The 13623-nt window shown below is 45.6% G+C and overlaps 1 protein-coding gene across 4 annotated transcripts in view; it reads left to right on the top strand.

Moving 5' to 3' along the window:
* The window catches only part of LOC137525241 (glycerol-3-phosphate dehydrogenase [NAD(+)], cytoplasmic-like), a 55840-nt gene extending 48506 nt beyond the window's left edge, over positions 1 to 7334 (top strand). For all 4 annotated transcript variants that reach the window (XM_068246245.1, XM_068246242.1, XM_068246244.1 and 1 more), the window contains exons 7-8: positions 487 to 593; positions 4491 to 7334. In XM_068246245.1, coding sequence (XP_068102346.1) covers positions 487 to 593; positions 4491 to 4587 — 204 coding nt within the window. In that variant the 3' untranslated portion in view covers positions 4588 to 7334. The remainder of the gene's footprint in view (positions 1 to 486; positions 594 to 4490) is intronic.
* The last annotated feature ends 6289 nt before the right edge of the window (positions 7335 to 13623 follow it).

Genomic DNA, 13623 nt, shown 5'->3' with positions numbered 1-13623 from the left:
GGGTCAGTTCTGGGCGGTGCTTGTTGGATGAGGTGGGTCAGTTCTGGGCTGTGCTTGTTGGATGAGGTGGGTCAGTTCTGGGCTGTGCTTGTTGGATGAGGTGGGTCAGTTCTGGGCTGTGCTTGTTGGATGAGGTGGGTCAGTTCTGGGCTGTACTTGCTGGATAGGTGGGCCTGTTCTGGGCTGTGCTTGTTGGATGAGGTGGGTCAGTTCTGGGCGGTGCTTGTTGGATGAGGGGGGTCAGTTCTGGGCTGTGCTTGTTGGATGAGGGGGGTCAGTTCTGGGCGGTGCTTGTTGGATGAGGTGGGTCAGTTCTGGGCGGTGCTTGTTGGATGAGGGGGGTCAGTTCTGGGCTGTGCTTGTTGGATGAGGGGGGTCAGTTCTGGGCGGTGCTTGTTGGATGAGGGGGGTCAGTTCTGGGCTGTGCTTGTAAGTTAATTTCATTGGTCGCTCAGTGCATAAGATGAGATGCTTCTGTGTTTTCAGTCCATTGAGGACTTGGAGAATGACCTGCTGAATGGACAGAAGCTGCAGGGCCCACAAGCCTCAGCCGAGGTCTACAAAATCCTAAAACAGAAGGACTTGATTGCAAAGTAAGAGATCATCAATATACAGAATTATAAACATATTATTATCATTGTTATTATTATTAGTATTTATATAGCACTGACATCTTCTGCAGCACATTACAGAGTACATAGTCATGTCACTGACTGTCCTCAGAGGAGCTCACACTCTAATCCTACCATAGTCATTGTCTAATGTCCTACCATATTATTATTATGTATTTATATAGCACTGACATCTTCTGCCGCATGTTACAGAGTACATAGTCATGTCACTGACTGTCCTCAGAGGAGCTCACACTCTAATCCTACCATAGTCATAGTCTAATGCTCTACCATATTATTATTATTATGTATTTATATAACACTGACATTCTGCAGCACTTTACAGAATACATAGTCATGTCACTGACTGTCCTCAGAGGAGCTCACACTCTAATCCTACCATAGTCATAGTCTAATGTCCTACCATATTATTATTATGTATTTATATAGCACGGACATCTTCTGCAGCAGTATACAGAGTACATAGTCATGTCACTGACTGTCCTCAGAGGAGCTCACACTCTAATCCCTACCATAGTCACAGTCTAATGTCCTACCATATTATTATTATGTATTTATATAGCACTGACATCTTCTGCCGCATGTTACAGAGTACATAGTCATGTCACTGACTGACCTCAGAGGAGCTGACAATCTAATCCTACCATAGTCATAGTCTAATGTCCTACCATATTATTATTATGTATTTATATAGCACGGACATCTTCTGCAGCAGTATACAGAGTACATAGTCATGTCACTGACTGTCCTCAGAGGAGCTCACACTCTAATCCCTACCATAGTCACAGTCTAATGTCCTACCATATTATTATTATGTATTTATATAGCACTGACATCTTCTGCAACACATTACAGAGTACATAGTCCTGTCACTGACTGTCCCCAGAGGAGCTCACAATCTAATCCCTACCATAGTCATGGTCTAATGTCCTACCATATTATTATTATGTATTTATATAGCACTGACATCTCCTGCTGCACATTACAGGGTACATAGTCATGTCACTGACTGTCCTCAGAGGAGCTCACACTCTAATCCTACCATAGCCATGTCACTGACTGTCCTTAATTTAGTGGGAAGCCAATTTGCTTATCTACATGTTATTGGGATGTGGGAGGAAACCTGGGTGCTCAGAGGAAACCCACGTAGTCACAGGAAGAACATACAAACTCAGTGCAGCCACCATGCTGCCCTTTTATCTCCAGTGTTATGAAAAGCTGTAGACAAGCAGCAACCAATCATCTTCTATATCTCCAAACACAGACTACATGGAAGGCACACGCTGGGGGTAACACAGACAGTTCTTCTTTCAGCCATTCTCCCCCCGACAGAAATAAATGGCAGCCACAGAGCTGAATATACGGGAGAGAACAGATACTCCCAGGAACTGTATCACTCACCAAGGCAACACGTTGTTTTGTGATTCGCACACCCATGCTGCGCTGCACTACATAAACATCTAAAAAAAAATCACCCGCAGTTCTGCAGAAGCTCCTCGCCTTATGTCCGTTCATTCTGGAAATTTCCCAGAACGGCGTCAGACTGAGCCCAACAACCTTTGATAAGACGGGCCACCTACTAGCTAACCCCTGAAATATGAAGAAAATATGAAAATGATGGATTTGAAGGTGACTGGTCTGGAGGTTTATCTTCCTCGTGTAAAAGCCAGCTGTGTGATAAGGAGTTCTCTGAACCCGGCAGAGTTCTAGAGGTGTTATATAAAACCTGGGATATTGGAGACTTCCAGGCTGGTAGAGCTTGTTTTTAACGATTTCTGTCATAGCCAATCTTATATTTATGACTACTAAAGGTGCCCATACATCTGTCGGCTTTGGCGGCCAATCAACCAATTAGATGATTATTATCGAATTGGTTGAAAGATGGTGCTGTCAAGTGCAGGCTCGACCGAGATGCGAGCAATTTTCAAGCCGAAAGTGGTCGCGTTAATCGATCGCGCTAATCGATCGCGCCTGATGCAAGATATCGGGCCAAAGTCGGTTGATCGAGTGTGCGGTGGTATGGTGGCCGATTTTGGAACAAACGACGGCACCCCCACCGCTGACCCGACTAATGTATAAATGTAACAACCCCCCTCTCCCCGTGTGTGTGCATTTATACGTTACCTGTCCTTTGTCAGCCTCCGCATAGTGTCCATCTCTGAAATCTCTGGGCGGCTCTTCCCCGTACACGCCACTGGCGCATAGTGTGTGATGTCACAGGCTGTGCGCCGCCGCCAGCATGTATGCAGCTGATAGAAGAAGAGGCACCCGGAGGACGGACGGACACCATGCGGAGGCTGACACAGGACAGGTAATGAATACGGAGGGGGGGGGGGGGGGGATTATTCATTGATTGGGGGGGGGGGGGTAGAATTATTCATGGGGGGGGGGGGGCGGCAGCGGGCTCGGCCAATTCGCTGTAGATTTCATGCCGAAATCGTAAAAAACTAGGATGAGCACAGAAAACATAAACTGATCAAATGACCGATTTGGCTATATAGATAATCACATGTCCACAAGAAAAGAGAGCCAATATAGGTCTAGCAATATAATAAGCCACAAATCTCACCATCATAGTGCAAAAATAAGTAACGTGATTTTATTAATAGACAAATTCCAGTGACTCAAAAATATTATTTAATCATTGGAATTTGTCCATTTATCATGCTACTTATTTTTGCACTATGATCGTGAGATTTGTGGGTTATTATATTGATAGACCTATATTGGTTCTCTTTTCCTGTGGACATGTATGCATGCTAAAATCGGAAAGGAATCGGCCTGCAGTATATGGGCAGCTTCGACTAAAAACAAATGTATCGCTAATCATTCAATTAGAGATAAATTTGTCTCTTTGTCGAATCTGCCCATAATCTTCTGATCTATGGCTGCCTTAAAGGTAGCCATACACTGGTCGATTTGCCATCAGATCGACCAACAGATAGATCCCTCTCTGATCGAATCTGATCAGAGAGGGATCTTATGGCTGCCTTTACTGCAAACAGATTGTGAATCGATTTCAGCATGAAACCGATCACAATGTGTGGTGGTGGTGCTGCCACTGCCCCCGCCCGCCGCCCGCATACATTACCTGCTCCGCCGGCGCAACTCCCCCGGTCTCCGCTGTCTTCTTTTCCGCGCTGGTCTCCGGGTCTGGCAGGCTTCACTTCTTCCTGTCTGGGGGAAGTTTAAACAGTAGAGCGCCCTCTACTGTTTAAACTTCCTGCCGGGACAGGAAGAAGTGAAGCCTGCTGGATACGGAGCCCAGTGCGGAGACAGAGCAGCGGTGACGGGGGATACGCGCCGGCCGGAGCAGGTAATGTATTGCAGCTGTATTGCGTCGGTCGTCGGGCATTCGAACGCCGCTATCAACGCACTCCCGACCCACCGGCGATCGAGAATAATCTTCCGCACGGAACGGATCGACGGGAACGATTGATTTCGAATGGAAATCGATCGTTCTGTCAGTGTTTGCGCAACGATTTCACAGTAGTAGTAGTGAAAATACTCATTTATAAACTATTTAGTCAGTGTTTGGCCATTGTAAAATCTTCCCTCTCCCTGATTTACATTCTGAAATTCATCACAGGCTGTGACATATTTAGTCCTGTCAGGTGATCACTGTGGAATGTTTGTGGGAAAAAAACTGCCTGCATTCAGCTTGTAAGTCACAAGTGTTTCAAAATCTATGCATTTATAATGAATTCAAACACACAGAAAAGCGAACGCAGTGTGTGGTAAGTATAGTCTATGCAGAGTCACATCTGTGTAGAAATCTATAATCTATATGTGTGCACAGCATTATAGGGACATCACTTTATATTTCACTAACTGCCTCTGCCACATTCCTCTCCGCAGGTTCCCGCTGTTTGTGGCCGTGTATCAGATCTGCTATGAAGGCCATCCAGTCCAAGAATTTATCTCCTGCCTGCAAAACCATCCTGAGCATTACTGATGCAAAGGCTTCTGGGTGAATCCCGGTACCTCAGCATTCCTAGCACAAAGGATTCTGGGTAAACCCTGTGATCTGAGCATCATTAACTTGGAGGATTTTGGGTAAACCCAGGGAGCCTATGCCTGGCACTTTGCTTGTACAATTTGCACTTACGCGCCACTTTATACTGCGATCCTTTCGCCTGAAGCACTTTATTTTATGCTTAGCTTATCTTTATGTCTTTGCTGCTAAAGTGAGTATTAATAATCAGGACAGTCATAAAATCTCCAAAAACTGTCCTTGATAACCAAAGATGTAATATTTCCTGATTGCTGAAGTCTGGACCATCCGTACACTGACCGCGGCTGCCACTGGGGTGTCCAGGCTTGGGGGGTCCTGTTCATCTTCCATGACAACTTCTTACTCAAAGAATTACCCACCTAGCAACTGAAACAGGAAGGATAGAGCTTAACACGCCCAGCCTACTTCCTGTTCCAGTTAAAGGAATACTCCAACCGTCCCACACAACAATCAGCCACACCTCCTGCCTAGCCTTGTGTTTGATGAAAAGTGCATTTCCAAAATGGCATGGAGTGTTAAATATAAATACACAAAATGAGATAAATTTCAAATCACAAATGTTCTACATTTATTCAAAAATAGTAAAGACAAGACACCAAATGTTACTAAGAAATATTATTGTTTTTTGAAAAACACAACCTTGTTGTGAATTTGATGCCAGATATACACTTGGGAGATATTTGGGAATTGAGGAAACTGGTCGCTAGTTCTAAAAGTGAAATGTTGCCGCGTTCTGGATGTGTGAAAAACTTTAGATGCTAAATTCTGGGTCTCCTTTGTGGTATTTTTTTATAATGTGCTGAAGGATTTTTAGTGGAAGACAAATTTTTGGAATGTGGCCTCTGTGATTTCCCCAAAACACCTTCACATTTGGATCCATCAGACCACAGGACAGTTCTCTGTCTGGCCTCAGTCTATGGTAACGGAGTCAGGCCCAGAGGAGGCGGTGGTGTTTCTGGATCATGTTTATAGATTGATTCTTCTTTGCATGGTAAAGCTTTACCTCACATTTGCAGATGAAGCAACAGACGGTGATATTCGGAAGTGTTTCTAAACCCGTGCAGTAATTTCCATCAAAGAACCCCGTCTGTTTTTAATGCACTGCCACCTAAGGACGCAATCTAGAATAACAGTCATTCGATTTTTGGCTTTGTCCCTGAAATGTATTTGTGTTCTCTAAATGCTGGGTACACACGGTACGATTTTCCGCTCGATAGATAGATCCAATAGATAATATCTGGCATGTCCGATATTCCTTCCGATCGATTCTGCGCTCGATTTCTCATAGAAATGAATGAAATAGATAAGAAAAATAAGCGAAGAGAATCGAGTGCAGAATCGAGCGGAAAAACTTAACGTGTGTACCCAGTATGAATCTTTTAACAAAATCGTGCTTTGGTGGTGAAATCCTTTGCTGCACTATTTCCCAGAGCTGTATTTCACAGAGTGGTGGACTCCTCCCCAGCTTTATGCCTGAGAGACTCCGCCTTTCTGAGACTTTCTTTTTATACCCAATGATGTTACTGTCCCGTTACCAAATAACCTAATAGTTGTGAGATCCTCCACCTTTTTTTTAAGTATTTAGTTGCCCTGTCCCAATTTTATTGAAATGTGTTTCTGGCATCCAATTCCAAATAATATTTTTTTTTAAATAAACTAATACATTTTCTTAGTTTTAACATTAGAAAGTGTACTATTGTCACCTAAATATGGCGTTTACATGATTTGCAAATGATCACATTCTCTTTTTCTTTGTAAACGGAGTAGTAGAGTTGTGAATTCAGGAATGATCGGATGTGTGACTACTTTACTATCACCCACCCACGCCGTCCCGATTTGTACAGATTGGACCTTATATAATGGCTGTGTATAGGAATCGGATGGCGCACAGAGCAGGCAGCGCAACGCTATTTGTTGCTGGACTATTTGTTGGAGTTACAGTTGCAGCCGTTGGATCTTGAGAAGCAGATGAGGAGACTCCTGTCAGTGATGGGTTACCGCTGTGATAAACTGCACACACTGCCTGTCAGAATGCAGGGTGTTTCCAAGCTTCTCACAGGCATTGTACACTTATATATGCACATAGGGTTCAACTTGTAGTAAATGCTGGTATACGCACATAGGGATTGATTCACTAAACTGGGATAACTCAAATATCACGCCTTATCAACAATATCACACCTTATCAGAGTAGCATAGCGAGCGCTAGGAACCCGCAGAGGCTCAGGGCAGGACGAGTACTATTGCCAATTAGCAGGCATACTTTTATAGCGCTAGCTATGCTACTCTGATAAGGCGTGCTAACTTTGATAAGGTGTGATATCTTTGATAAGGTGTGATATTTGAGTAATCACGGTTTAGTGAATTAAGCCCAAGGGGCTGCAGTGAGCGCTGGTATTCGCACATGCTATTGATCTTGGAATGAACGCTGGTATACGCACATGGGGTGAATGCTGCAGTGAGTGCTGGTATACGCACATGGGGTGAATGCTGCAGTGAACGCTGGTATACGCACATGCTATTGATCTTGTAGTGCATTGGTTCTCAACCTGGGGTCCGTGGACCCCTGGGGGTACATTAGCACTTGTCGGGGGGTCCCCCAGGGGCGGCAGAAAAAATGGCGGACATCGCTGCAGCAACTCCAGTTAAAATAATCTTGCTGTGCACGCTATGCTCCCCTGAATTTACCTTTCAAAGTACCGGGCGCTCATACAGGAGATGAGCAGTAGCACTGTGATTGGCCGACAAAGCTTCCTGTCACAGCTGTGCCTACTATGTGTTCTCTCTGCCTAAGCCCGCCCACACCACCATCGTGGCCAATAGCAGCTCGCTATTAGCATACTGGCGGTTCTGGATTGGGCAATGGTCCTGTTTGCATAAAAGTGACAGGACCATTGCCCAATCCAGAACAGCCAGTATGCTAATAGCAAGCTGCTATTGTCCGCGATGGGGGTGTGGGCGGGCTTAGGCAGAGAGAACACGTAGTAGGCGTAGCTGTGACAGGCTGCTTTGTCAGCCAATCACAGTGCTACTGCTCATCTCCTGCATGACCGCCCGATGCTTTAAAAGGTAAATTCAATGGAGCATAGCGGGTGCAGTGGATTATTGAACTGGCGATGCTGAATTTAACTGGAGCTGGCTTGCTGAGGGTAGTATGGGCACAGTCCCTATCTCATTTGTTAACCAGGGACTACCTGTATTTCACTAGTATTTGGCTCCACCCATATCATGTCATGGCCACACCTACTTTGGTGAACACTGGTATACGCACATGGGGTGAATGCTGCAGTGAACGCTTTGGTATACGCACATGCTATTGATCTTGTAGTGAGCGCTGGTATACGCACATAGGGTGAATGTTGTACTGAACGCTGGTATACGCACATGGGGATATTGCTGTATTGAGCGCTGGTATACGCACATGGGGGGGAATGTTGTGGTATACACATATATACAGTAGAGTCCAGGTTAATCAGAACTCAGGCATCTGGCAGGCTCAAGTAACCGGCATGCCTGGCAGTGACATTGGGGCGTTTCTAACTAACTTGGCGAGGGGTGGCTCCCTGGCGGGTCAGCTGACCTGCAGCAGGTCACGTGATGCCTTGGAGCCGTGCACAGAGGAGCTGGAAGATGTAACTAGGACGGCACTCGGAGGATTAGTAAGTCGTTAGCGCTGCGCACCACTCTATGGTTAATCCGTTGGGGAGAGGCTGGTGTTATTGTAACGCCATTTGCCGGACTTCTGAAGCAACCGACAAGAACACCTATCCGGGATCCGGCCATTCCCACCTGTGCCGGATAAAGGAGACTTTACTGTATTCCCGCAATGTAATGAATTAAAGTGCCAAGTCCGGGGTAAAGATCACGCTCATGAGGAATATCGTGTTTATTGACCCAACAATCTTTTCTTTGGTTCATTTAAATGACTTAATATGGGGGTGGCATTCTGTGATGTCAGAATTTAGTCCCCGCCCATGTGGTGAAACCTTTCACGGCGCTCAGGGCGGGGCCTCTTCTGCTCCAAAGTGTTTTAGCTTGCAATTTCACTTATTTTTTCAAGGGGCACTACGTCAAAATCATTACATTTTCAATACTATAAATAGGGAGATTTATGCTAATCTTATGCAGATTTATGCAGCTAGAAAATTGACCAATCAAATACTGAAGCAACAACAAATGATTGGTCCACTTTTAAGCTGCTTACATGTGCAAAAAAAAAATATAAAACTTAATATAAAACCGGCGCTAGGCTGTGGCCGTGACCCCCTCCCCCCATACACTGCTCTCTCTCCCCCTTTAATTACCTGTGCACCCGCCTGCACTCACCGCGTGCGCACAGGCCCGCCTCCTGGACCTGTCCTCCACTGCTTCCTGTCCTTCCCTCAGCAGTGTCTCTGCTTCCCTGTTCATGCGCAGAAAGAAAAAGCACTGACACAGGGACATGGAACGCAGAGACACTTGCATTTTATTAGGTAGGATTGCATGATTCTGCATCAATGTGAAATTATTGTATCTCATTGACCAGCTCTATGAATTATTGTCTAGTCATTTTCATAACATTTAAAACTAGGTGTATAAGTTAATTGCGGTTTCTAATAACTTACTACGAGACCGTTACTTCTGACGGATATTTCAGGATGTTCCATTCCTTCACGGGGAGGCTAAATGAGGCTTTGAGACCGTTACTTCTGACGGATATTTCAGGATGTTCCATTCCTTCACGGGGAGGCTAAATGAGGCTTTGAGACCGTTACTTCTGACGGATATTTCAGGATGTTCCATTCCCCTACAGGGGAGGCTAAATGAGGCTTTGAGACCGTTACTTCTGATGGATATTTCAGGATGTTCTATTCCCCTACAGGGGAGGCTAAATGAGGCTTTGAGACCGTTACTTCTGACAGATATTTCAGGATGTTCCATTCCCCTACAGGGGAGGCTAAATGAGGCTTTGAGACCGTTACTTCTGATGGATATTTCAGGATGTTCTATTCCCCTACAGGGGAGGCTAAATGAGGCTTTGAGACCGTTACTTCTGACGGATATTTCAGGATGTTCCATTCCTTCACGGGGAGGCTAAATGAGGCTTTGAGACCGTTACTTCTGACGGATATTTCAGGATGTTCCATTCCCCTACAGGGGAGGCTAAATGAAGCTGTGAGACAGTCACTTGCGACGGTTATTTCGGGATGTTCCATCCCTCCACAGGGAGGCAAGTGTCAGTCACTGTATTTTATTTTTCTCTGCAGAGGACAGGTCAATAGTTCACTGGTCTGCTCTGTAAAATCATTTAGAATGCTGAGTAGTGTGTAAACTGCAAATATTAGAGAATGATGCAATGTTGTAAAAAAAAACAAACAACTATATAACTAAAAATATGAGACTCTTATCTTTGCCACTAATGTTTCAGTAATTATCCATACTACAAACCAATTCATTATGTCATCATTTTTTTCCCCACCTCAGTGTCTCTTTTTTATTCCAGTTCTCTCCCTTACTCTGGGTAACTTAAGTACCTCTTACCCGTTCTTGGAAATAGCTAAAAGTAAACAAAAACTACCTAACACCATGAAAACTAATAAAAAAAAATATTTCCCTAAAAATGTCTTCTTGTCCCCATCGCTGTATTCCTCTTAAAGAGGAACTCCAGTGAAAATAATGTAATAAAAAAGTGCTTCATTTTTACAATAGTTATGTATACATGATTTAGTCAGTGTTTGCTCAATGTAAAATCTTTCCTCTCCCTGATTTACATTCTGACATTTATTACATGGTGACATTTTTACTGCTGGCAGGTGATGTAGCTGCTGCTTGCTGTTTTGGCAGTTGGAAACAGCTGTAAACAGCTATTTCCCACAATGCAGCAAGGTTCCTAGACAGGAAACTGCCAAGAGTACGTACTCAGAGTTTCTTTGTGGGGGGGAAGTTTCACAATATCAGCCATACAGCGCCCCCTGATGGTCTGTTTGTGAAAAGGAATAGATTTCTCATGTAAAAGGGGGTAAAGTTCAATTCTTGGTCGGAGTTTCTCTTTAAAACCTTGGATTGGAAACCCCCCTTACATCCGTACACATTGCCACACTCTGACACTGCACTGGAGCCCTGCAATAGGCATCTTTTACTCTCTAGCCAAAAGCCCTGATCTCGACCGATGAGAATCCTCCTGGGAGTACAGTTATGATGGAGGTCTATATGTACGCATTGTATAGATGCATTCCCTGCATGGCTTGTATGAATGTCTCTGTTTTCTGGCTGTAATGTATGAAATAAAGGAATAATTCCATTCTGGATTCACGGTGTGATGTTTGTGCGGCTGCTATAATACAATGCTGCCCTTTTTAGGCTCGTTTACCCCTCAGTGTTTGAACAAATCACCATAATGGCAGCAGGATGACGTACTTTTTACAGACACCACTATTGTCAGAGGAGACAACAGGGATTGAATTTTGGCTGCAGCCAGTTACCTGTTCAGTAAGGACTCCTTGGGCAAGACTCTTTAATGCCCCATGATGGCCTCTTGAGCACCTTCTAATGGCTGCTGGAGAAAATGCTATACCAATGTTTTGATAGGTGAAGGGGGTCCAAAGAATATATAAAATCTGTTGAAAAAGGAGAGGCAGAGTTGGCTTACCTCTCCCATGGAACATAGAGCAGCAAATATAACCCGGCTGAAAAGTCTATTGCACAAAAGTTGGGTCAGACAAAACGTTTCTTGGGCATTTCCCCGCTTCATCAGGTCATTAAATCCACAAAAAGTGCCTCTTGGCCAGCAAAGATCAGACTCAAGTTATATTTGCTACTCTGTATTCCACGAGAGAGGTAAGCCAACGACAACTCTCCGTTTTAAATATTATATATATTTGGGTGCCTTCACCTATTAAATGTTACTCATCATACCTCTTGTTGGGAGGTTGTTTTTTTCAGCATAGTTCTTACTCGTAGGACCTACCTTAAAGAGGAGCTGTTAGGTATAAAATCTCAGAGAAAATAAACACATATATCAGTAGCTAAAGATTGGCTGTACTTACATTACATATGCATTTCACTGTCCACGTTTGGATTTCACAGAATTTTTATATAGTATTTGCAGAGAATGATGCTCCTGACAGCTCATGGCAGGCTCCATGTTTGTCTGTCTCCTATGAAGCCAAATGTGTCGTCATGTCCTGCCTGCTTCCTGATGATTCCACTCACAAAATAGATCCGGATCAAAGATCCGAATCATTCATGATCCGGACAACACTACTATGCAGTGAATATTAATTAGCCATGTGGCTAGGAACAATACTGGACTCCTACAGAACATGTGTCCTGTGAACAGTACATTGATTTTTCAGTGCTGTGAGCTGGGCTGCAAGATACAAGCTGATGTAACATGAGCCTGTAACTTCTCACTGTGAAAGCAGCCTTAGGGTGGGATAGGGAAATGAAGGGGAGGACCAAGGGAGTGCACTGGGGAGAAGAACCAGCCCCAGCATGCTTTGCCGTATCGGTTATGCGGCCTGCCAGCCTCCTTAGGAGCTTGGGAATAACAGCCTTGCTGTTCAGCACACATCAAAGTAAGAGTGATTTTTAACTTCAGTATTGCCTTTTTGGCTTCCTTCTAAACTGTTTAACCACTTGCCGACCACCCACAGCCGATGGGCGGCGGCAAAGTAGATGCCTAAAGGACCGCAATACGCCCAAGGGCGTTGCGTCCTTTTGGCATGCCGGGGGAGCGATCGCGTCATTGATGACGCGCGCTTCCCCCGGCAACTGGCTCCGCCCACCCGCCGCAACATCCCGCCGGCCATACGGAAGCGCCGGCGGGATGTTAACCCCGCGATCGCCGCTACAAAGTGTATAATACACTTTCTAATGTATACAAAGTGTATTATACAAGCTGCTTCCTGCCCTGGTGATCCCAGTGTCCGAGGGACCACCAGGGCAGGCTGCAGCCACCCTAGTATGCACCCAAAAACACTGATCTGCCCCCCCCCCCCCCCCGATCGCCCACAGCATTCCTCAGACCCCCCCCTGCCCAGACCCCTGTTTGCACCCAATCACCCCCCTAATAACCCATCAATCACTCCCTGTCACTATCTGTCAAGGCTTTTTTTTTTTTTATCCCCCCCTGATCACCCCCCCCCCCGTGTACTGTATGCATCTATCCCCCCTGATCACCCGTCAATCACCCCCTGTCACTGCCACCCAACAATCAGCCCCTAACCTGCCCCTTGCGGGCAATCTGATCACCCACACCAATAGATCGCCCGCAGATCAGACATCAGATCACCTCCCAAGTGCAGTGTTTACATCTGTTCTCTACCCTAAACACCCACTAATTACCCATCAATCACCCCCTATCACCACCTGTCACTGTTACCTATCAGATCAGACCCTAATCTGCCCCTTGCGAGCACCCAATCACCCGCCCACACGCTCAGATTGCCCTCAGACCCCCCCCCCCCCCCTTATCAATTCACCAGTGCATTTATTACATCTGTTCTTCCCTGTAATAACCCACTGATCACCTGTCAATCACCTATCACCCATCAATAAGCCCCTGTCACTGCCACCCATCAATAAGCCCCTGTCACTGCCACCCATCAATCAGCTCCTAACCTGCCCCTTGCAGGCAATCTGATCACCCACCCACCCACACCATCCGATCGCCTGCAGACCCCGCAGTCAGATCGCCTCCCAAGTGCATTGCATCTGTTCTCTCCTCTAAACACCCACTAATTACCCATCAATCACCACCTGTCACTGCTACCCATCAGATTAGACCCCTATCTGCCCCTAGGGCACCCAATCACCCGCCCACACCCACAGACCCCAGCCCTGATCACCTCGCCAGTGCATTACTTGCATCTATCCCCCCCACTAATCACACCTTGAGACACCCATCAATCACCTGTCACCACCTGTGACCCCCTAGCACACCTACCCATCAGATCATGCCCCAATTTGCCCTGTGTGGGCTCCTGATCACTCGGC

The sequence above is a fragment of the Hyperolius riggenbachi genome, chromosome 7 (assembly GCF_040937935.1).
Source record: "Hyperolius riggenbachi isolate aHypRig1 chromosome 7, aHypRig1.pri, whole genome shotgun sequence".
NCBI classification, from domain to species: domain Eukaryota; kingdom Metazoa; phylum Chordata; class Amphibia; order Anura; family Hyperoliidae; genus Hyperolius; species Hyperolius riggenbachi.
Note: the sequence above shows the minus strand (reverse complement) of the source record. Positions and strands in the feature narration are given on the sequence as shown.